The sequence below is a fragment of the Corvus hawaiiensis genome, chromosome 3, assembly GCF_020740725.1.
Source record: "Corvus hawaiiensis isolate bCorHaw1 chromosome 3, bCorHaw1.pri.cur, whole genome shotgun sequence".
NCBI classification, from domain to species: Eukaryota; Metazoa; Chordata; class Aves; order Passeriformes; family Corvidae; genus Corvus; species Corvus hawaiiensis.
Window position 1 is genome coordinate 23,108,017 of NC_063215.1, and position 24,940 is coordinate 23,132,956.

The 24,940-nt window shown below is 34.8% G+C and overlaps 1 protein-coding gene across 2 annotated transcripts in view; it reads right to left on the reverse strand.

Annotated features, from left to right (window-relative positions):
• CSMD1 (CUB and Sushi multiple domains 1) overlaps nt 1-24,940 on the reverse strand; it is a 1,116,955-nt gene that overhangs the window by 194,883 nt on the left and 897,132 nt on the right. For both annotated transcript variants that reach the window (XM_048295968.1, XM_048295967.1), the window contains exons 22-23: nt 24,161-24,330; nt 17,303-17,459 (exon numbers count right to left, since the gene is read on the reverse strand). In XM_048295968.1, coding sequence (XP_048151925.1) covers nt 17,303-17,459; nt 24,161-24,330 — 327 coding nt within the window. The remainder of the gene's footprint in view (nt 1-17,302; nt 17,460-24,160; nt 24,331-24,940) is intronic.

Genomic DNA, 24,940 nt, shown 5'->3' on the forward strand with positions numbered 1-24,940 from the left:
GGAATTAATTAATTTATACTACTTCTATGTTTCATTATTTTTTATTCAGTGGAAAGAAAATATTGATCCTAGTTTTGGCACTAAGTAGAAGCTTCATCTCCTCATCTAATCTCCATAACGAAGTCAAGAGACCATAATGGTAACTCAGGAAGCATGTGCAAAGGCTACTTCATCCATCCTAGTGTCAAGATAGCATGGCTTCAGTTTCCTCTCTGCTGAAAGGAAGAAGTATTCCCACACTCATTTTCAATTAACATTCTCCTTTTGGCCTGTTAACATGCTTAATGGGATAAATACCTCCGTCTGTAATCCATGGAATGAGCAGATCTGCTCTGAGCAGCGACAACTCTTACCACATTTTACACATTACTCTCTTCATTGTCTTCATAGAGCATTGCTAAAATGTACAGATGTATTCCATATCTCTCCTTTTTCCTTCAGTTCCTGTTGTTGGAATAATAGAAAGAGCAGTTCCAAATTCATCTTTCTCAATTCCAAATTCTTCTTCATGGTGGATTCTTCTTTATTACTGCCATGTCCCCAAACCAAAGAAGTAATTCTGACTTTACAAATACTTTCCATTTTGCCATCCTTATTTTACTGAACAGCTTATTTAAGTGTTTCTGAATCAGGCTGTTGGTCTTCAGTTTTCTTTTTTCAGTGCATTCTCTACACGAGGGTGCTCAGAGAAGCTGTGGATGCCTCCTCCCTAGAAGCATTCAAGACCATGCTGGATGGGGCTTTGAACAACCTGTTCTGGTGGAACATGCGTAAGGCCCCCAAAAATTTGATCGATGAGACTTTTTAAAGGGCTTACAGTTGTTCATACACTCCGAGTCAGACACATGGGAAAAATATTAACAAGATACCCAAGAGGTCAAAATAACAAAAAAACCTTTACTGGCACTTTTAGAAAACCAGAGAACTTTGGCAAAAGACTTAGAGCAGCATTCAATCAACATGAAAAAAACATTTCTCAAAGCATTAACTTGGCCCATTCAGCTTAGCAAACTCCAAGCCTGATAGATTCCAGGTTTTTCAAAACATTACTTAAAATGCCAAGGTGAAGGAATTAGAAGAAGGAGAGAAAGACAGAAAAGACATAGAAAAGAACAAACACAGCCATCACTCCTGGTTCTAGTGGTGTTCATCTGACAGAAACTCCAAGAGGAGGCAGGGTCAAATGTGCTCACATTGTGTCTTGCTTTAAGTACCCTTTGGCTTTTCCTGGCCCCTTACCCCAGGTGGGGCTTGCAGTCATTTGGCCACTTAGGAGCTGGGTTAGGGGCTCCAGGGGCAGGTGTGGAGCATTGCCTCTGTGTGCCGGGGATTGGCAGCCACTGCAGGGCTGGGATACAAGCTGGGGGAGGGGTGGGGTGTAAGGGGCAGTTCATCACCTCACCGGAGCAAAACCTGACCTGCCCGTTGCCCCAACCACCCCAAAATGTTTCAAGCTAGCAATCCTTCCAGGCACTCACACAATGGCAGGGGGGTTGGAACAAGATGATCTTAAAGGTTGCTTCAAACCCAAAACATTCTATGATTCTGTGAGGTCCTTCACTACGTAGTAAATAACATATAGACAATATTTAATTATTTTACAAATACACAAGCTAGAGCTTGTATCCTATTTCTTGATACCTTTCTCCTGGCACTGAGATCACCCACAGCTGAAAAATTTGCAAGGAGTCTAAGGAGCTTTTCTTCCTGTAGAGATGCTAAAGATATTCACCAAATAACTCCTCTGAAAACATATAATACCTTTGCGTTCTTTGTTCATTAATTGGACACAAAGGTCGGGATTTACCTGTTATAACTCGGGATTCTGAAAATTAGAAGGCTAAGTCTGTTGCAGTGGGGATACTGCAACACGCATATATCAAACCAGGAGTCCCGTGGAAAGGAAATATATATGGACAGACAGATTCTTGCTAGCTGTTTCAGAGAGATGTTTATTTCTCCAGCCGCATGGCCGGAGCTCTGCCGAGGAACTGTTCCAGTCACGGGACCAAGGGTCCTTCTGCCCGCGCAGGGAACACAAACCAACCAATGGGAACGAGGCTGAGCAGGGGCAGGGAAGCCCCGTGTCTGTGCCCTCAGGGCCCCTCTCCCAGGGCTACACGGCAGGGGAGGGACCCCAACATAAGTCTACACCACTTCAATTGTCAGTAGAAAAATATGAATTTTCTGAAAACAATCTGCCGCTTATATTGACAGGTATTCAGATCAGTCAGTTCAATCAGCTCCTGCAAACATTTATTTTCTACCTTTATTTTAAACTGAGCCGAGGTTCTTTACAGGGCAGAACTAGGCCAGAACCAAATGCTGTTCCATCACATTGATACAGCACATCACTCTCTGCTGATATCTAAAGAAACATCAAGCCCCAGGAACAATAAGAATACTCTGACCACAGTCATGTGTTCTTAAATTCAGTTATCCTTTAAACGAGCATGGCTGTTTGCAAGCCACTCCCTGGGAATTCAGCTATCTGTCTACTATATTATGCCTGAGATTGTTTGGGAAAGTTCTAGACAGAAGAAGGCAAGATAGAGGCATGTTAGCATTTACCCTAACATTTTGACAGTCTAAAGAATCACTATCCCATACTATACTCATGCCCTGACAATGGTTAGTTTACTAGAAGAAGTGTAGTCTTTATGTCAGATGGAGTAGCTATATATCTATAAATACACAGTACAAAAGGATTATAGAGATTTATCATTATTCCCGTGCTAAAAGATTGTTTCCATGTGAATATCTGCACATGCCTGCAATTTCTTTCTGTTGACAGGGAAAAAAAAAAAAAAAAAAAAAAAAAAAGCAAACATGGTCAGTTTCCAGAAAAAGGGGTAGCAATCATTTTAACTGGTTCTCAGCAATGATTATATAAACAGTCACATCTAAACAGTCTTCTATCTTTTAGAGTTACCAGTATCTTATGAAGTATGATTAATCTCATCCTAAGGAAGAAAAAAGTAAATTGGATGGATGAGACAATTCTAAAAAGGTCTATTTCTTCAAAGCTATAAAGAGCCAAGATGATTTGGTCATTCAAATGAGCTGAACTTCACAAGACATATATCATATGTCAGACTATCGTTCTGACTTGCTATATTTCATTATTTTAATCTCCTTTTTAAACATACAGAGACATTTATGTAAAATCCTGAAAATGTAAGTTGTTTGATAGATAGCGTGATATTTTAATGCTGATTTGACAGCATGAGCCAGTGTAGCACTATTTCTTTGCCACTGCTTTTAGACACTTTCCCATTCTTTATTAGGTGCAACATTTGGTTATCAAATGCAGTGGCATGTGATTGACAGATGAAACTCCCCTGATTAAAGAATCTACTTGTGTCTCATGAAAAAACTTTCCATAACACTGATATATAGTTAGAGAGATTGATTCTCCAGTACCTTGCACCACATAAAGAAGACGGTTGTCAGGGAGAGGTAGTATCTTTTACAACACCAACACATAAATTGGTTGAAATGAAATGAACTTTTGGACAAACCAGCCTTCCTAGTCTGCTATACAGCCATCTTCACTAAAGAAGGTATCAAGACTGGGATAAAACTATCTGACTTGCTATAATTTCATGCATTCCAGTTAACATTCAGTTTTACACAAGGTGTAAACATAGATAGATGTGAAGAGTTAAAGAGATATGTAACAAGCTTTAGAAGTTTGAGAGAAGCCTACCGTAGCCTGCCTGCACTTTGTCTGTTCTTGCTTGAAACAGGACTGAGGAACACAAAAGATATTTCTGGTTTTATTTTGCCTTATTAATAGTTCACATCATCATTGTAAATCACTTATATCTTTAAGTATCCACTGACATAAAGGTATTTCACCTCCATTGCTTTGTAGATTTCTACATATTCTCCAGCTTCTATTTTTTTTTTTTTTTGCCTGTGAACAGATTTTGTCCCCAAGGTGAATTTCCTACTTCTTCAAGAGCCTCAAACTCTACAGATACTCACTGCATTGCATTTTTGCATCTGTAAACAACAAAGTATCTCTGAAAATTAAAAAATAGGAAAACACAACTTTGTTAAAAACACTCTGAGTACACAGTAGTACATACAGGAATTTCTCAGCCTGTACATGTGTCAAAGGCTATGAAGTCCCTTCCAGAAATAAACAGGTTTTTTAAATCTTATTTTTAAGACTCTGTGGGAGCAACAGAAGAGTTAAGATTTTCTGCCAGTCCATTCTAAACCCAAATCAAATATTTATTTTGGGTAAAGTGTTAGATAAGATGATTGTAGAAAACATAACAAGTCGTTGTGTTAAGTACCAGAATTTAATTTCCTATTTCACACAAAATAAATTAAAAAAATAATATGTAAATAAAAATATCTAACTGGAAACAAAAATATAAAACCTAAATTTAAATATCCTTGACACACTAAACCCTTCATTATTTGCTGGTTTATTTAGATTATTCAGACATTTCTATCAAAAAGACCACCTTCATTTTAATTGCTAGGTATTGATAATTCATGAAGAGGCGAGCAGTAAGTTTTCAGGCAGATATTGATATTGATATGATATTGATATGATATTGATATTATATTGGTAATTCATGAAGAGGTGAGCAGTACTCTTAATTTTTAGGTTTGTTTGCACAATATTATGCCTAGAGGAAAAAAAAAATAGATACAAACATTCACTGTGGCATAATAAAAAGTATTATTGCTTTTTGTATTTCAAAAATATTCCCTGCAAGAACATCCAACTAACAAATTGCTGGCATTAATGCCAAATTTTTTAAATGGCACTTTGAATACTCTAGAAAAAAACTGTAAGAATGACATTACATAATTTTCAGCCCCATGTTCACTACATTTCTCCACCAGCAAGACTATCATTGTTTATCAGACAGCCTATTAAAAACTGGGGTATTTCACATGCATGTAGGTGCCGTTCATCATGTGCAAACACAGCAGTATCTTGCCCTGTGCTCTCTTTTCCCAGTCTCTTTCCCTTCCTCTCATACACAAAACACAGAACTTTTCATTCCCTTTTTCCCTGATGCTCTTGTACATCTGGAGTAATTTGTCATAAAGGATCATATTGTTGTGAAATATCATTGTAGAAATGTTGCAACAGAACTTCAGTGTTAAAATAGATGCTATGAACTTTTACAATAGGGCAATATGGTCATGAGTTCCACACAATCACAGTACTCGGGTTTACCTGACATTGCAACAAGCCAGCATCAGAAAAATTCTGCCAAGATTCTTACTGCTGAGAAAGATTATTGTAGTGGCAAATTGCTGCCAGTTATCTTTTTCTTGAGTTCCATTATAGGATTGTCAGAACAATGAATGCATAAAAGCCTGTTAAACTAAAACCAAAACAGCCAGAATATATCTTGATGATTGGCTGTGACCTTCTGGCACTGTCCAATGTGATTTACTCTGTCATATTTGATGTAAATAATCAGGAATGTAGAAATATCAGTTGTAGGGGCAAAAATTATTGACATCTGCAAATATATGTAGACTATTAATTACAGCTTCTTTCAACTCAGTTTAATTATGATGGGCACTGTGGTACTAGCTGCATTAGTAAGCAGTGCAGTATAGTAAAAGCAAATCTGGGCAGTGAAACAATGAAGCTGAAAACATGATGTCCACACTATCTGCACTCAAGGGTTTTTACCTTGGACTAGCTTTTGTGTCCATTAGTGGGCGGAATATGCTATGCGCATCCATGAAGCACAACTTTCAGTTCAGCTTCAAGTTTGTGCCCTCCAAAACCTGTTGTCAATATGAAGAAGAGAGTGTTCATTTTGTTTCTTCAAGGGAAATTTTCAGGGATTCTGTATTGCACAGCGTACGTATAACTGAAGTTGACAACATCCCGAGGTATCTGCAAATGTTCCCTTCACTCATTTTGAAAGGAAGAACACAGTTTTAGTATATATATACCTGTGCATTTAGACTGCATGTAAACCTACAGTGGCTATATGAAAAGTAAGTAATCTATACCAAGTAATTTCCTACTAGAAGAAGTCCTATAGTATTTTGAAACAATCACTCTCCTAAAGCCAGACACGTGAAAATGTAAGCACCTAAAAGGTGCATTACCAGCCTTTAGGCACTTTTGGTCCCTAATTTGAAACTCTCACCTTCAGTTCAACACTAAGACTTCTATGAATGGACAAAAGCAACAAAGACACTCTGAATTGTGAGTTATGGTACTCATCCAAATTTTACTTTCTACACAAAGGTATGTTGATGCATATTACATTATGACTGATTTAGTAGAACATATAAGCACACTGTTACAAGGGATCATAATATAAACCAAGAAATTAGTCTGCAGGGTTTTATTCCTTCATTTTCTTTTCATTATCTTTCTTGCTTGGTAAACATTGTTCAGGTTTTGCAAAAAATGTACTATGACAATTAAAACTGTACTTATGGCGATGGAAGATAACAGTTTTAAAAAAGAGGAAATACTTGAACTGACAATAAAATAAATGTAACATCACAGCCGTTAATACTGTGGTCCCATTATGCTAATTTGTTCAAGTGCTTTTGACACTTTAGCTTTATTTACAGCTATGTTGAATTCATTATTTTCTGTCAAGGACATTCTGACTTTATGCCAAACCATATATAAAACTACCATAAAAGCACAAAATGCTTATAAGTTTTCTTCTGTGTGCTCTTGTTAATTTTACAGGAATTCAATTGTGTTGTTGCCAGGTCCAGTTCAGATTTGCACTGCTGGGCACCCTGATGCTGCACCAATTCATTTTTAAGACCGTGGAACCTTGGCCTCAAATATGATCCCAGAACACTGTAACTGCCAACTAAGAATTTCTTCTTGTAAATTCCAAAGTACGAACCTGTGCTGTATTCGACATCAACTTCTTATTTTGTAGTAAGAACTCTAAATAGAAAGCCTCCAGACAAAACTGTAAAGACATTTTAAAAGAAATGCCAGCTGGGTTATTTTAAAAACTTTAGATGTCTAATCTAAAGATGAACATGTTCTGAAAACATAAAAATTTAGCATGTAGGTGTAGATCAACAGTATCAATAATCTTGTCTTAGATACATAAGTTTATATTCATATAATTTCCTGTTAATATTACTGTTTGTTACATATGAGGAAATACAGCAAAAATACCATGAATCGCTAAGAAAATTTCACAGATAATGAAAATTTTTGCAGATAAACCATGAGGAGTTAATTATTTTGAATGCAAAAAGGGTTTTGCAGCTTATATATTAAACACCAAAGGGATGCCAAATACTCTTTAATAATCTCTAATAATTATATTACTTACTATACTGTAAGTCTAGACTGGGTGGGCTCTGCCCATGCCCATTGTGAAAAGGCACTGTCTTTTCTGCTTGCCATGGAACACAGAACTCACAAATAATGTATAACCTATCTTCAGCTCATGAAAGTGATGAGAGAACAGATTTCAGGATGACTTCAAAAGAAGAAGGAAAAGTGCATATAAAAATCCTATTTCAATACATGCATGGAAATATTAACGTGTTTTATTATAAAATAAAGGTAATATGAAAATATTGGAAACACCAGCAACTCTTCTAGAGTTGCCTAATCTTAAGTCATTTAAGCTCATAAGTGTAGTCTATATGTTTAACACAGAATATTTTTGAACTGTCAAAGAGTAATTAAAAATATGAAGTGATACTTGAGTTAATGTTCAGAGTATATAATGTATTTCTAAATGCATGTAAATGTCAACAAATACTCATTCTGCAGTTGTTGCATCCTAAGCATCTATAACATAGTCTATTTAATTAAATCAATGCAATTCAAAATAAGAGCTCTTGGCATTTTCATTCTAGCTTGGAACCATTTATGTGCAACTGTGTCCTGAAAACTACAGCTGTAGGAAAAAAATGTAGGAAAAATGGCCAATTACAAAATCTCTACCTAATTAGAATGATAGAAAAATCTATAGAAAGAAAAGTGTTTGGATAATGTGGCTACAGTGAGGTATCAGAAACTCCTGCTTTGCATCTTTTGGAAACTGAGAAGTACACTTTTAATTTCTCAAAAGTTTGGCAATCAACTGGCAATTAATACTGACTATATGAATGAGACAGTCATTCAATGGACAATAATTTCTAATAGGAATTTCAGCAATTCATCTTAACATGAGCAACATGTAAAAAATTTATGTAAACCTGTAAAATATGTAAAATAGAGATGTTAGGACATGTAGTCAATAACAGGTCTTTTGAATATAAAATGAAAAAGAATACTTTTCTGTAATTTTCTCCTGTTATAAATATATTACAAAAAGTTCTAAGGCCTTTTCCCACCAATTTCAAACCAGGTTCTTTGTGTCCATGTATCCTATCCGAAAATTTTGTTCTCCCTTTTTCAGCTACAGTGTCCCCATAAACAAATAAAAATTTAAGAAGCAAATTTAAGAAGTAAGTTAAATATGTGTAGAAGGTAGTAGAAGACAGGTTTTTATTATTTTATTGAAATAAAATACATAAATAACAATACTTGAAAGAGATGGGTATGCAAATATATGTCCCTGCAGCAAGATGACTGCTGTGAATATACAGAAAGCATAAAAATAAGCTTTGCAATCAGCAAGCAAGTGAATAATTAGTTATAATTTATACTCCATAGAAGATGCAGGGACTAAAGATGAAATTCGATGTGAGTTTAAGAACTCTAACTTCAAGTATCTATGGAAAGGTATCTTCAGGTTCTCCATGTCTAAAACGTCTTTTATGATCAGTGGGAAAATGACTGATACAGACAGTACTTAAAAATATTCTGTAGGTGGCTTGTTAGAAGAGACTGGTCTTATTCTTTTTTGGGCAGAGGGGAAAGAAAAGAAAAAGAAATAACATGAACACACACTTTTTTTCCTGTGTTATTTAGTGCAAGGTACCTTGACTTAACACATACCAAATGCTTAAGTGCTTGAAAATTCATTCATTGCTCACAGTCTTTTCAAAAATACTCATCCTTAGAGGAATGAAGTCACCATGAATGTAAAGGATGGATTAAAAATGGAAAATGCACTGTACAAGTTTATAAAAAGCAGTATGGCACAGACAGGACTGAAAGTTAAAAGAACCCTGTCATCTCCAACTATGTTGATCCCTTCACACACTGACAGGTGAATCACATGCACACACCGCCTGTTATTCTGGCTAGTGGTATTGTGCCCAGAACTTCTGAAAATCAATTTCTGAATACACTGTGGTGAACAACTGAATAATAAGAAAAACATAAATCTTGTCTACCTTTCATCATCCTGTTTCAAGCAACTCTTCCCATCTAGAAAGTTTATGGAAACAGAAGGATTAGAAATAAATAGGTTTATAGCATTCATCTTTAACTATCTTTGTTCCAAATAGTCTTCTCTTTACATGCATCCCTAATTCTGTCCATATATCATGTACACATAGTTTTGGCAGGGTGATTTTAATATGCATAAACTTTTGAAGGAATAATCTTAATTTTATTCTGATATAACTTTCTTACTATTTTCAATAATTAGAAACATTAGAAACATAGTTTAGCTGAATGGAAAAAAATCTGTTTCCTATTATTTCTAATCTTCAGTTATAAAAAATAACTAGGTTTGAGGGCACCAATCTTAATTTGTTGAAATGTAAACAGTTCCCTAATATAATAAAGGCAATGGAGAAAACCTCACATGGTTACATCTAAACTGTTAAAATCTTTACAAAGTAATTCTAGATTTTTCTTGAAAATGCATGCTTTTAGAAAGGGGAAAAATCAGTCAGAAGAAAGTTAAGATCAAACTTTGATCTCAGGGGCACCCACAAGTTATTTGAAATGTCTAACATTATATACTATATTATATAATATGATATGCTATATATTATACTATTATATACTGTAATTTATATAGTATATATTACAATATATATTATATAAGATTCTACTTTTGTGTAAGAGTATTAGAAGTATGGAACAGAATAATGCATTTACATTTGTGTAGCTTAGATTTTATAATTTGATTGCTATGGTTAATACTTTCATAAATTAAACAGCAAATCAATAATGATGCACCTAACATATCTCACATTTGAACTGCAGCAAGAAGGAGCTTGCAAGAAGGATTATTCAATCATCCTAGGTTTCTAAGTGCTGATATCTACCTGACTTAAGGAACTGCTTATAAACCTCTCTTTCCCAAAAGATAGGGTTGAGCCAATAATCCCAAATGGGAAATAATAATTTTTCATTCAACATGAGGCCAATGTAGGCAAGAAGGCCAGGAGTAAGGAACAATAGGATATTGGCAGTTCTGTTCAAGTGTTCTAAGTTTTCAGGCACGAAGTTTTGCTCATGGGAAAATCCTGGTAATTATAGCAGTGGAAAAAAATTAACAGTAACTCTACTGTCTACTCATCTAAAACTTGGAAAAGAGGAAATGATTCAGTATAAATAAACAGAAGTCTTTTTGTGAAAAATAGGGGAAATGAGCAAACTTTTGGAACAAATCCCAGCTAAAACTCATTAAATCCAGCTGCACATATATATAATGACAAAGTCTATAATGGCTTCATAGAAATAGATTCTTTTTAAAATATGACAGAAAAAGTTTAGGTTGAGGTGGCAAAGAAGATAAAGAAATTCTGTCATTCAAACCACTGCATTGACAAATTCATGGAAACTCTTCCCACTAAGGTCTCATTAATAACACTACAAATATGATCACTTCTTTAATATTAAAGCAATATAATCTTTAGGCCATCACTCCTGAGATTATGAATTTAGCTGGAATCTGCTTGCAAATTTCAATCACATTTTTTAGCTAGGATGAATACATCAGCAGATGAGAAAAAAAGTACACTTAAGAAGCCTACCTGAATTGGCATTACTGAAAAATCTTATGTTCATACTCTAAAGACAGAATTTTAATATAAATGTAAAACATCATATGCATATGGACACCTACAGTGATCTCTGCTAGCCAGTCTCTTTCTCACCTGCAAATCATAACTGCATTCTAAATTTTATAACAAGAGATTTTAAAAAGCAGCCCTTTTTTTGCTAATAGATGTGAATTACAACACTGGGAAAACTCAGTGCTTTTAAGCAGATGAGAGTCTCTGAACCATACACAGAGAAGTCAGGACACCTTCAACTGACAATTTTCAGAACCAGATCAATAACGTTTAACAAATTACCTTTCCCACACGTGATACCTCCTACGTATCAAACCTTTTTTTTTTCCTAATTGAAAAGAAGAAATAGTTAACATCTTCCTTCTTTCTGACAACTTTACAACTTTAACTTTCTTTTACAAGAGCTTTTTCTATGCATGCAATATAGCTTACATTCATTTGGGGTTAGTCACATAATGGTACTGCTCTTAATAGGACTTGGGACTATGTCATACCTGTACAGGTTAAGACATACTCATTTAATAATTCTTAGTTTTGGTATATTTTCCTTTAGTTTTGTCTTACATTTTTACTACAGTGTGTAAAGGTTCTACTTGGAGCAGATCTTATACACAGACTAATTATGGAAAGGAAACTGGAAGAGCTTCTTATCATTACTGTTCTGCTAAACTGACATTTTACACCCCGAGGCAAAGCCACTATTTTCCTGAATTTGAGTCCAATTGTGCGCTAGAGTAATTGTCTGAATTTGCAGTTTCAGAACATTATTTTCACTGACATTCTAACATTTTCAATTACTGTAGAATAGGAAATGAACTAAATTAAATTTCATGATTCTCTTAAATGAACCATTATAAATGGTTTAAATAATTTATATAAATTTAGACCATGCTAATTCAGATTCACCTTCCATGCAGTAACTTTCACTATCCCTTGAAAGAAGTAGGGTTAAAGAATGATTATAACACAGAACTTAAACTGAAAATTAGAACTAAATCTTCATCTGTAACGGAATACCATGAATGCTAAACCAGTGCATCATGTTTGAGAAATGTACTTTAAAATTTCTTTCCTTAAAATGAAAAGTATATCTTCAGACCAATGAAGAGAATAATGCAAAACTAATAACTATGCTAAATATAAAGGATGATAAATGCAAATAAAAATATTAAACCTCATTAAAAAAAGAAAAATATCTGTGCACAGTCCTAAATCTGTGTTAAGTTCTGTGGAGTGAAGTACAGCTCAGGAGTCTGAACTCTTCTGAAAGAAATTATAGTCATGCAGGATTCTGCTTTCAGAGAAAGAAATGGTTATCATGGATTCGAAATTTAAGGATGCTTCCATTAAATTATGATTTGTGCCTACACACCATTCATTTTCATAAAGAAAAAGCCTTAGTGAGATTTTTTCCAGCCCTCACTTCCATCTTAGCACAGAAGAGCAGGAGAATATCTAATTTCATATCACAAGGAAGTGGAGGAAACAAATAAAAAACAATTGTTGAGGAACTAACATGGAATCTCATTTTCAGTCTAGAGCAGCAAATCAGGGACAGGTCAGTGACAGGCCTTCAGAAATCCAAAATCTAGCTACAGAGTATACCACAAATTCCTTAATCATTTTCAGACTTTAAAATGTCTGTAAGCAGTTCTTCATGTTTCTGAAACACAGAAGAGTCTGTTGAGAGGCAGAACATTGTACTGAGTGGGCCAGTGCAGCCAGGCATGTTCCTACAGATAATATCTGTCAGTATTTCAGGAAGTACCCTTCCACTGACTTATTACAATATATTCTAAGGTTTAATCTGCAGATAAGTGAAGCTTCTGCTTCTATTATTTACTGCACAGGACTGGGAAACCATTTAATTGCCACAGAGAGATAGATAAGCTGCTCCTAAAAAAGATGTCTAGCAACTTCATGCTACTTCAGACAAGCAACTGCCAGTGCAAAGCACATGGTAAAAACCCTCAGGTCTGGAAAGAGTCCAAAGGGCAATTCTACACAGCAGTAAAGTTCCTTACACATCATGAATATAGACATCTATCATCAGGCACCATGAAAAGAAATGAGTTTTGAGATTTCTAGCTGGAACTGTGAAGGGAAAGAGTGTTTTCTTCTCAAATGTTTGGGAACTTTACTGAGAAAACTGTGCAAGTACAGTACAGAGCTGAGTGATCTGTGATCTGTACAAGTCCAAATAGATCATACAGCAGCAGCATTAGGCAGTACTCAGAGGGTCACAAAACATTTGTATATGACACATATGATAAAGTGTGAAGGTATTGTTTTTCATTTTTCCAAAATCTAAGAAAAGTGAGACTATGTTCAAGGCAGGAGGATTAAACAGGAACAAGGAAGCACTCATGACACAAGTCAAAGTTCAGGGCATGATGAGTGAAAACAGCCACTGTTAAAATTCCTGTTGTGTGATAGGGGAGTGGTTAGGCATGGCAGGGAGAATGCCTGTTTGTTATTCAGAAGCTGTACTGAATTGCTCCTTATTTAAAGTTGCAGTCTGTTACTTTTACCAGACAGCTGTGTTTTGCTTTTTCTGCCTGTCACTGTGTGTCAACAAAAAGATTTTGGTTTTATCTAAATGTCAATTTAACGTTAAAGGCCATTGACATGACAGCATAAAGCACTGGCATCTTTATACCACAGTGGCCAAGTCTTAGAGCAGTGAACAGGATTAGCTGTGGGAATCCCTGCATCTAATCTTCTCTTCCCTACAGAAATTAGAGGCGTCTCAGGGAGAAAAGTTCTAATCAGATGGAGGGAAAAAGATCCCATGAATTATAAAACTTGCTATTATGAAAGAATAACAGACATTTTCTCAAGGGAAAAAAACAGCTGCCACATGAGTCAGTTGTGGCTACAAGCATACACTTAAAATTTTACATGAAGATCACTACTGATGTCCTCTACTCATAGGGAATTAAAGTCATCAAGCTTATGCTGTCATTTCCTCAGCACTGAGGTATAAATGTTCACAGTCATTTCCTCTGACAGAAGTACAGAGGTACTGGAAGTGGACACTTTACCTTATTCCTCTTAACACAGTATAAGGAAATGGCTTTATATAAACTTGTTTTACACAAAGTAGACACGTTTCCTTCTTTCTTCCTCATTTTTCTTGTCCTCTGGTAGAGTCATATTCAGCTATTGCTCAAATTACTATGTCAATGACTCTTACTCCATATATACTTACTCTGCCAATTTCAGGCTAAAATATTCTCCATTTTTCTGAAGCAGATTCCTTAAATAAAATAATTGTAATTTTAGTTTTCACTGAAAATATTTCTTAGTTTCCCAAAACAGTTAACTTGAGAAAGAGTACAGATGTTTTCATGGTCTTTTCTAGTAAAAAATAACTCTACCTATCATGATAAATCCATTTCCTTGAAAGCATCTTGTAGCTACAGAACAAAGAATAACATAACTATAATTTCCAGCTTCCATTCAGTATTAGCTGAAACAATTTCCTCTATAGAAGATTTTATCTGAAATTTCATCAGATTTCATTTAAAGCTTGAATTCTTTATAGATTTCCTTTTAATATCTGCTTATATTCTGATTTCTACAATTTATATAAACATCTCGGTTTCTGAGTTTATTAAATTTGATTTTATTATGTCAGCAATGAAATTCTGAAAACAGATAAAATTTTCTTTATCCATTTCTCTGTTCTCATGGATCATTAGATTTTTCTTCTATGTATTTTTAAATTTAACATAATCTTCAAAATTCACACTATCAAAAAGGATGGAAAGGTAGTTGCACACAAACAGAATAGCAAACTTTTACATTAGTCTTTTTAATAATACCCCGCAATGTTATTTCTTAATTTCAATAGCATTAATAGGAAAAAAAGTACCACAAAGAGCAAAAGTTAAGGGCAGTTGATGACGCCTTGTGGGTAGCAAGAACGCAGCAACCAGATAGGAAGTAACCTGAATTAATTGCCTGATTTATTACACCATCAATTCTCCTATCTCTGCCTTATGATATTAATTTTTCAATTTCATTCACTCTAGCATATATTTCTCATTTCCTTCAGTGAGACCACATTCCAGCAACTTTTTGATTTTTTTTTTTTTTAGTAATTTTAAAGTATCTGGCATTATAATTCAATCTGAAAAGTGAATAAATTATCTTCAGAGCAAACTTTCGGTTAATTCCACTGTAAGCTATAGCTTTACTAATCCAAAAAGATAATTATCATTTTGCATTTCATGTATTTAGCAAATGAAAAATGGACACATTTGTTTAGTAACTAAATTGTAACTGCACCAAAAAATTCCAAATCCATCAAATAATGAGTATAAATTTCTGGTATATCTAATCTCTAAGATATTACTAGGATGGGACTCTTTCAGAAAAAGAATGTGAGTCAGCACTGCAGCCAGCTTTCAAAGAGCACTGCAAAAGAATAAATCTTCTGCTTGTATTAATTTATGAATAGTGAAAAGACCCACACTGAATGGTTTGGAAATAGCACTTATAGTTGAAGGGAATCACCTGGTCAGATGGTCACTATCTCAAAATTTATTATATTGAATTTAGCTTCCTGAAAACACATGTGAGAAGTAAAGAATTAGTCTTTATTTACAATTGGGGACTGTCTCATGTGAGAGAAAGTAGGAAGAAAAGTCATTACAGATAAGCTTTTCAACATGAATGTCTGCAAATTGATTACTTCTGATAAAATAAATTAGATACTTGGCAACCAAAATTTTTTAAAAATGTAAAATATTATGCAGACATAAGTTTTGCCTCTCTACCCAGTATTAAAATTACTGTTAGAAGACTATGTCAAATTCTGTCTACACACTTCAGAAAATGTGAAAATACTTGGAAGAACAGAAAACAGAGATTCAAAACTAATCAAACAGTCAGGAAAAAAAGACTTAAGACATTAATTATTGTATCTTACACAGAAAAATGTGGTGCAGGAGAGCAAATCTTCATAGAATTGCAAAATAAAGTGTAACAAAATCAAGTAATTGAATGTAGAAATTAGACAAAATTATATTTTTAAGTAAAATTACATTTGTAAACAGCAGGTGGAACTGATCACTGAAACAGGATTTGAAAGGAACTGTTTCAAGACCCTTGAAATCAGAGCCCTTAAAATAAGATTGTTTTTAAAACAGGTCTTTGGTTCCTTTTCTTTCAAAGGAAAAAATCTACAATTTCTCTAGGCAAATCAGAGTAGATTTCCCTAGTCAATCTTCAGTGGTAAGAAAAAAACATCTAAAGGTAGGATAACATTCAGATTTACTAGGCACAGCAGAAAGAAAGAAGAGAGAGTGAACGACTTCTAGTTATTCCACAGCTTGCTCCAAATCAAAGGGAAAACATCAGATATACTAAAATGAGCAATGATTCCATTTCTGTGCCACACTATGTTGTGGTGCTCTGCTCTGCAAGATTCAACAGCAACTCATGGAAAGTAATGTAAAAGATAATAAATTGAAAGTAAAGGGAACTTGGAGATTCCTTGAAACCTGGACAAAATATCTCTTTATGTGTGTTGGAAACAAACTAGTTATCCCCAGAGTTATTTCCCATAAAAAACTCATTGTTTTGCCAGCAAAATTAATTCAATTAATTGCATACAGTCTGTGGGACAAGGAAGTGCATTGTTTGTCAAAACTTGTTCACTCTGGTCTCCTTCCAGTATATAATCCACCCTGATCCTGACAATCAGTCAGGCCAGATTAAGAGTGCACACCCAGGTACACATTACTTTTTTTTATTCTCATTTGTACTGTTTTTCTATTTCCTTCTCTTTTCTATTTTCTTTTCTTTTCTTTTCTTTTCTTTTCTTTTCTTTTCTTTTCTTTTCTTTTCTTTTCTTTTCTTTTCCTCTTTTCTTTTCTTTTCTCTTTTCTTTTCTTTTCTTTTCTTTTCTTTTCTTTTCTTTTCTTTTCTTTTCTCTTCTCTTCTTTTCTTTTCTCTTCTTTTCTTTTCTTTTCTCTTCTCTTCTTTTCTTTTCTCTTCTTTTCTCTTCTTTTCCTTTCTTTTCTTGTCTGATTTGACTGAAGAGATTGAACTTTCCATTTTAAAATGGAAACAGTCTTTCGGTATGTTTTCTGCTACAATGTAACAACTAACATATTCAACCCACATATGTCACAACCCCACTACTAAGTCTTAAAAATAATCATGCATTCTTAGTTTAAAAACTTACAAATTTGCTTTCAGCAATGTTTTTAAATTACTAACACCTCTCCAGTCATGTAGACAAGTAAAGTTCAGTCTCTTAACCACAGTAGATTCTAGGAAATTACCTGCAACATTCCAAAAGAAATCACTACAGCTGAAAAATATGCATTTCCCCACAAAGCAATCAATCAGACCATATTTATGAGCTACTCACTTGTATAAGTCAGCTGAAATCCCTGGTCAGTATCAGATCCATTGGTATTAAACTCTATCCACATATGGTTAGATGTGCTATTAAGAATAACTCCCATCATGTCATTTTTGGTGAAGACTCCAAGAGAGCGTGAAGAACTGTCTTTTCCATCATACACCTTGAAGAAATAAGAGCATGAAATTGGACATCAAATCTAAATATTTGAAAGATTTTTGTTTATACAATAATTCCAAAATTAGCAATGTATTGCCAATAGTTTCTCCAAAACCTTAATATATGTATTTTGAGAGGTATATACCCCTTGGTTATACAGTTCAGTGAAATCTTAAGAATTCTGTTGCCCTTAAGGTGTTTTATACTCTTTTGCCTTTTCAGTTTTGTGACCTCATCTTGAAAGAAATTAATATTTTTATGCAACTCTGTCTTCTGAGGTTTCATCAACTCAGATTGTTCTCAATTATTCACAAAAGCCAACAGAAGTTCTGAAATCACCATTGAAGGTAAACCCTTACAGCCTACTCTGTTCTCTCCTGTCTGGATACATCAACAGCAAAACTGAGATATTGAAGTCAATCTGTTACCTTTTATCCCAGGATCTAAGCTTGCAGCAATTTTGGTTTATTATAGATTTTAACAAAGATAAGTTTTCAAAAATGTATGTGAGTCTAGTTCCAAATTAATTGTAGAGATGTTCATATTTACCGAGTTATTTTACTGAAAACTTTCGACAATATATCAGCCTATCTGCTTTTTGAAATCCTAGAATTTTTAAGAATGCCCTTTTGACTGTTCACCAACACAGGACAAGTATAAACTCTTGCCTAGGCAGTAAAAAAATATTTTTTCTTATTGTAAAACCTTGAATGTAACAAAGTGTGAAAACAGCCTTCAGAGGTTTTGCTTTGTTAGTTGGTTTGTTTTCTCAAGATGAACTTTAAAAGTTAATTTCTTCTTTAAATTAATCTTCTGTACTTTCTCATGGAAAAATAAGCAATATAAAGTGTGTGAATATACACCACATATGAAACATCATGTCAAGGCTTATATAAAAGAAATTAATTTGAACAGCTGGTTTCTGATATGAAATGGAAGATAATTTGCCCATGTCCCATATGTCCTACAGTGACTAGAGACAACCAGTGCAAAAGCTACAATTACAGTAAATATTTCAAGCACTGGATCTTCATCTCTCCTCTTGCAGACCTTGTGGTACAGTGAGGATTCATGCTGATTCCAGACAGAAGCAGGAGTGACCCATTTAACAATCTAAATTGCTACATCTGAGTCACAGACAGTACTTCCTATTTGAATGTCCAGTTAGATCTATTAACAAAATTTAGAAATGCTTCTTTTGAGATGAAAGACCACTGCAACATTTGTAGGTGAGAACCAACAATTAAAAGCAATTCTATTTTTGCTGTGGAGAAAATACCAGCGTGCCATTAATAGGTAAATGTCTTGAAAGTACCAATGTTCATCTCAAGTGCCATTAATAAAATAAAATAATAAAAACAACACGCATAAAGACTTTTTAAGGACAAAAGCATATATTTACTTTAACAAACATACATAGATATAAATAATTACCTTCTCTAAAAGAAGCTTTTGAAAAATAATATGTTGTGATAGCCATTGATAGAACAATAGATTCAGCCTTTATTACTGATGCAAAGATTGTCTTATACCAAGGCGCACAGAAGAGAAGTCTCAGAAGATACAATCAGTTGTATTTAAGATTCATGCAAGCAGTAACACATGCTTAAGGTCTACCTCTTGGAAGAAATATGACTTTAAGCTATACTAAGAGTATCTGGAAAATTACTTGCAAGCTTCTAACCATTGTCTTGGGACAGAACTACATATCACTTTCATGGACTGATTATACTTTATTTATTAGATCTGAAAATCTATTTTATAAAGTAAATCATTTGTTCCCCATAAGATTTATTTCCACAGATATATAAGACTTGATCTGGGAGATAACATTTGAAATGGAATGTTCCATTAATTGTCATTAATTAAAATGCCACCTATGTTTAAAAAGAGATTTCTATTCACCTTTAAAACAAAACAAACAAAAACACCCCCCCTCCCCCCAGCTAAAGACTACAGATAACTTGTTTCAACAGTGTTCTACCTCACTGACTCTTGGAGATACTCCTCCTACGTGAGGATTCACAAGTTAAATTATAGAATCACTTGAGATTAATCCAGACCCAAATGACAAGAGTGTTTTGTGAAATTAAAATTAGATAAGGAGATACTGTGAAAGCAGCTGTAAAAAAACAAAACCAAACAAAAAATAATAAAACAAAACAAAAAAAGGCTGTGACAATTTGTGGCGACACTTGTCCATCTATTGCTAACACTGCAGACATAAGTAAGTATATATCCACTCCAAAAAAATGAAACATTGTTAGCGGACAAATACAAGCACTGAATCTCCCTTGTCAACACTGAAAAGTTGGTTGAACCATCCCAGGAAAGAAAACACTTTTTTAACAATGCTTGTCATGCTAATTAATGTGGGCCAAGGATCATTCACAATAGACAGCTTGTGTGCAACCATTGTGTCATGTCATATGTGACTGATTCCAGAGGTACAGAATACATTTAATAAACTAGTCTAGGCTACTTATCATTACTGATCCATATTTAGTACATACATTTAACTTATTTAGGAGAACCCATTTGAAATATAATTCACATGCTGCAATTTTAATTTCCTCAGTCATGAAGAAAAAAGAAGGTCTATTTGGCAAAACAGATGAAAGACAATATTACATTCTGCTTTTCCTCTTGCCTCTAACAAATTCACTGTGACTGCATTATAAAGATTCTGGCATAAGCATCCACTTTAAAGAATTATGAATCTTCAAGTGGTAGTTAAAACAGGCAGACCAAGAAGATGAAATGTTAGTGAGTGAGAAAGGATAAGCTCTAAACCAGAGATAATCCAAGTACTCACTTCTGTCATATGTCCTTTCAAAATGGTGAGACTGTTTCTATTACTTTAATTCAAATTTCTATCCCACTAATTCAAGTACAAATTTTGTCACAGCTATAGAATTCTTTGCCCACAAATTACAGACATTGACCTGCATGCATTCTCCTTAAAAACAAGTTTTGACCCTTCCTCCTGCACTAGTCTTATTGATGCCAGAAATACTCTTGCAAATTATATGCCATTCCATACACACTACAATCTCAATATCCAGCCTCAATATTCCCACTTGAATACTGATCTGAATATATATAGCTGTAGATTATATTTTCAAAGGAACTAAATAGTGACAGAGTAGGAGTCAAGTCACTACAACTTGATTGTCTAAATGGTATTTATTGTCAGTACATCTCCGGAACACACTTAATGTAGGCTTACTAACACCCTCACAAATCTTCTCTGAGAAAGCATTAGAGCAGGAACTGCATAGGCCAGAAACTGTTTCTGAGAGACTGTTCCAGTGACCCACCTTATTGTGCAAGATGCGAAAGTTTAACATTACAGGTGTAGTCAAACTGCAGAAGCTGGTCTTGGGGGTAGCGGGGAATGATTACAGCATTGTTTGGAGCTGTGTTTATGATGAATTTAGCTAGAGCATTACGGGATGCCTCGTTTCCCCTATTTTTGAGGAATTGAAAGTGTTTGTTTTACTTGCTGGGGTTAAAATACGCAGACAAAAGAAAAGGATAGTGCTACAGTTATTCATTAGGCCAATGCTCCAATAACAGTGCTCATGTATCTGCACCTGCTGTGGGAATGTATAACACTCACCTGAATGAGAAGGAAATGCTGGCTAGAGTTTCTTAAAGTTTCTTGAAGCTTCTTATTCTGACAATAAAAAAAAATTACTTGCAACTAAACTTACTAAATTTCCTTAACTGCAGAGGTTTTATGGCGTAAAATCATCCCAAAGGGACATTCTTTTAAAATATTCCTTTGGTGGCTAGTGAGGCAAGGCCTGTATAGTTTGCTGACATTGGTAACATTCCAAAATCCTTTCACTACATCCTCATGGTGTTCATAGTGATCTTACCTCAAACAGTAACATCATATGCTTTGTGTGACACTCCTGGTGGCTTGATCTTGGGACTATTACATTATTATTACAAGGTTTTATTGACCCTCTTTATCATGCACTACTGAGCAACATATTTTTCCCTTTCTTACATACATTTCCCCCAAGCTGCCGTTGCCCCGGCCGTGGGCTCAGCCGTGCCCTCCAGTGGGTGGTTGGATCCGGCTGAAACCCGCTCTGTCTGGCTGGAACCGGCTGTGTCCAGCTGGAACCAGCTGTGTCTGGCTGGAACCGGCTGTGTCTGGCTGGAACCAGCTGTGTCCAGCTGGGGCAGCCCTGGCCTCCCCTCACAGAGCCCCCACAGCCCCCACTGCTGCAGGGCCTGGGCACCCACACCCAATGCAACGTTACATACATACAGATTTTTCTTTTAAAACATGTAGATACAAAAATGCTGCTAGCAAGGATTTTCTTGCTATTTTCTAAGTCCATGAGAGACTTTTCTCTCACACAGAAGAGGTCGCAGGGCATGTAAGCAACCAAGCCACCTGCAACCTTGAAAAGTCTTGTTTATGGTATAGTAGAAAAATATTTTGACAATGGATGTTTTAGGATTTCTAGCCAATCACCCCCAAGGGGTGGCTGATCCTTTGTCCAATTAGACTATGAAGAAAAAAGTCTAAAAAAGAGTTTGTAAAATAATTAAATAAATCAATCTTGCTGCACAGTTCCTGCCTGCTGGATCTTCTCTCCTCCTCCCTATGGCTGCGGGACACGGTGATATACCCTAGGGCCCAGGCCTGCGGTAATAAAAACAGAGTAAGATATTGAGCTGGGAAAATGCCCTATATTTCAGTGCAAGGTTTATAAATATTCTTAAGCTTAGTGCATTCCTTGCAAGCTGTCAGCAAGGCAGTCTTGCAGCTTTCTTGTGTGCAGGCACAAGATAGAAGGCTGGTGTTCATAACAGAATTTGCTCATATTTTGGGTGCAGATAGGAAAGAAAGCAAGCTTCAAAGTCCATAGTCCTGCCAAAGTGCTGATTCCAATGAAAATATGTAAAAGGACATCCTGGCATGGGAATAGAGAGGAAATAGACTTTATTTTAATAAACGCAGGTTATAGAGAGACCTTAATTGGTAGAAGAGAGCTTAATTGTATAAATGGAAGTTGTGCTGTGCCAGCTGACTCAAAACAGAGAACAGACCTTGCAGTTCAGACATCACCAAAATTTTGCCTTTGCTTCCTCTGGATCCTCTGAAATATTGTGCTGAAAGATCTATGAAAGAAGAAAGTATCTAACAGATTGCTCAGAACAACTTTGTCTCTGGCAAATCTTTCTTATATCTCCAGGGAATATCACTAAGTAACTGGATATTACTCCTGAGATGTTCTGAAGGATAACTGAGTTTCTTGAATGTTTCTTTAGGGATTTCTAAGGGATATTTTGTTGTTGATTTTTAGGTACTTTATTAAATTATTTATAAACCAGATATCTGCACTGCAAAGCTTCTGGGAGACTTATGTACCACATTCAAGCAACTCAGTGGGCAATTAAGTTCTTTCTTCTCTTCTGCATCTGTTCAGAGCAAAAATACTTTTGGGGATCTGCACTGTCAGACCATGGATAATGAGACCAAAGGACAATACAGACCACGTACTTTGCCCACCTACTCAATTGCCTTTGATCTAAAAGCCAAACCAACGTCTTATAGTGTTTTATACGGTGGTATAAACATGGTGGCATTTATTATCAATGATTTTGTGGGTAAAGATGGAGAAAATGCTGTTCTTTTGATTGTAATTCTCTAATCTATAAACTAAACTATAAGTTTTGCTTATTTCATGGTCAAATGCAGACTGTACTTGTTGAAAAGAACAGATATAATAACAAAGATATAAATGTCTATATTTAAATGAAGGCTTTTTCTTTCCTCCCCACATTCATCATATTTCTAAATGCCTTGTTCTTTGTAGGAATTGAATTGTCACAATTACATAAGGAAGCTCTTAGATGACAAAATGGATAAAAATATAACCACCAATATTTGATCCATAACAACTATGTCTTTAAACTCATTGCGGGAAGCACTCAGTGCAAATTAAAAAAATCAAGTTTGAAATGCAGACAGCAATTTCTAACATGTTAAATGGGTTCCTGGGAAATATCCAGAAAGGAAGTTGCTAACTGAATTCTGAATACTTTGTGATTTTAAGTATTAATTAACTGAAAATTTGGAGACATAAATTTGAAAGACCAATTTAATGTATGGTCAACACTGCAGATGAGTATCATGATTTTCAGTACATACAAGAATGCAACAGCCAGTATTAGGAAAAGACAACTTATCACCATGCTGTAGAAAAGTGCATGCTCAAAATCTCTATATATTTAGGCTGTGTTTCAAAGGCTACCTGCAACATAAAATAATGAAAGACATCCTCTATAAATACAGTTTTAGCCAATATTGCAATGTTAGTTTCTGTTTAGGGAAAAAACCAAAAATCCCTGTGCTACACTTACAAATATTGTGCAAAGAGAAAAAATACTAGGTATTCAAAATCCAAGTTCAAATTTTAGGATTCCTTTTAAGATATAAACTACTTTAAACAGTCTAACACTTCTAGAAATATAATTGAACTCGCAATGTCTTCTATAGTTTCTTTGCATCTAGTACAAATAATTGAATCTAGTATAAAGGCAGTGATGCTATCCACCTAGAATTCATTAATTTTGCATCAGAATGTGGAAGGAAAATAAAGATAATTGGCATTAATACAGATTTATTCATGCAATGTGAATGTTTAGCATAGAAAGTGAAATTATTTCTCTTATTACCTTAACAATATCTCCCTCATGCAGCTGAAAGCTCCTGGCTCTAAGATGGATCCCTTTTCCAGCCTCAGTTTCAATTTTATAGATACATTCATGGTTGTTGTCATAATTAGATGGAAAATTTGGAGACAACAATGTTCCTTCATTTCCAGAGACAGTTGCTCCGCATTCAGCTAAAGAAAATAGACACATTAAAACAAAAGTGAATTATCCAATTCAAGAAAATATGGGTTATTAGCAATAATATTTAGATTCTATGCAATCTCTAACAGGCTATCTAGGAAAAGTATATTTCTATTAGATTTCATCTGTAGGAACAACTCCTAGAAACCCTATCAAAGTTGCCATCTCCTGCATTTCACTGTCTCTGTTTATTACGTGCTCTTATGTGCTTTTACCTCCAACTTATTCCCTGGTCCTCCCGTCAGACTAACCAATAATGCAGGTTAGCCTGGATACCATAAAAATAGAATGTTTTATTGAAATATAGTTGTTGTGGTAACATTTCAAATAAACACACTATTGATTTTACTTCTGTATTCAGCTTTATAAATAAGTATTTTAAAAAGCAGTCAATAAGCTGCAGAAAAAAAAAATTCTGGTACTAAATCAAGAGCATTCAAACATGTTTTTCTCTACCTGGAATAAAATGAAAAAATAAAAAAGAAACCAACATTTATTGACATCAGTCAGAGCCAAGGAGACAGATCTTTTCCTTTCTGGGTAAAAAGTAGGTGAGTTTTTTCACAGCCATCTGTAGTAAGCACCTATTGACACTTTCAT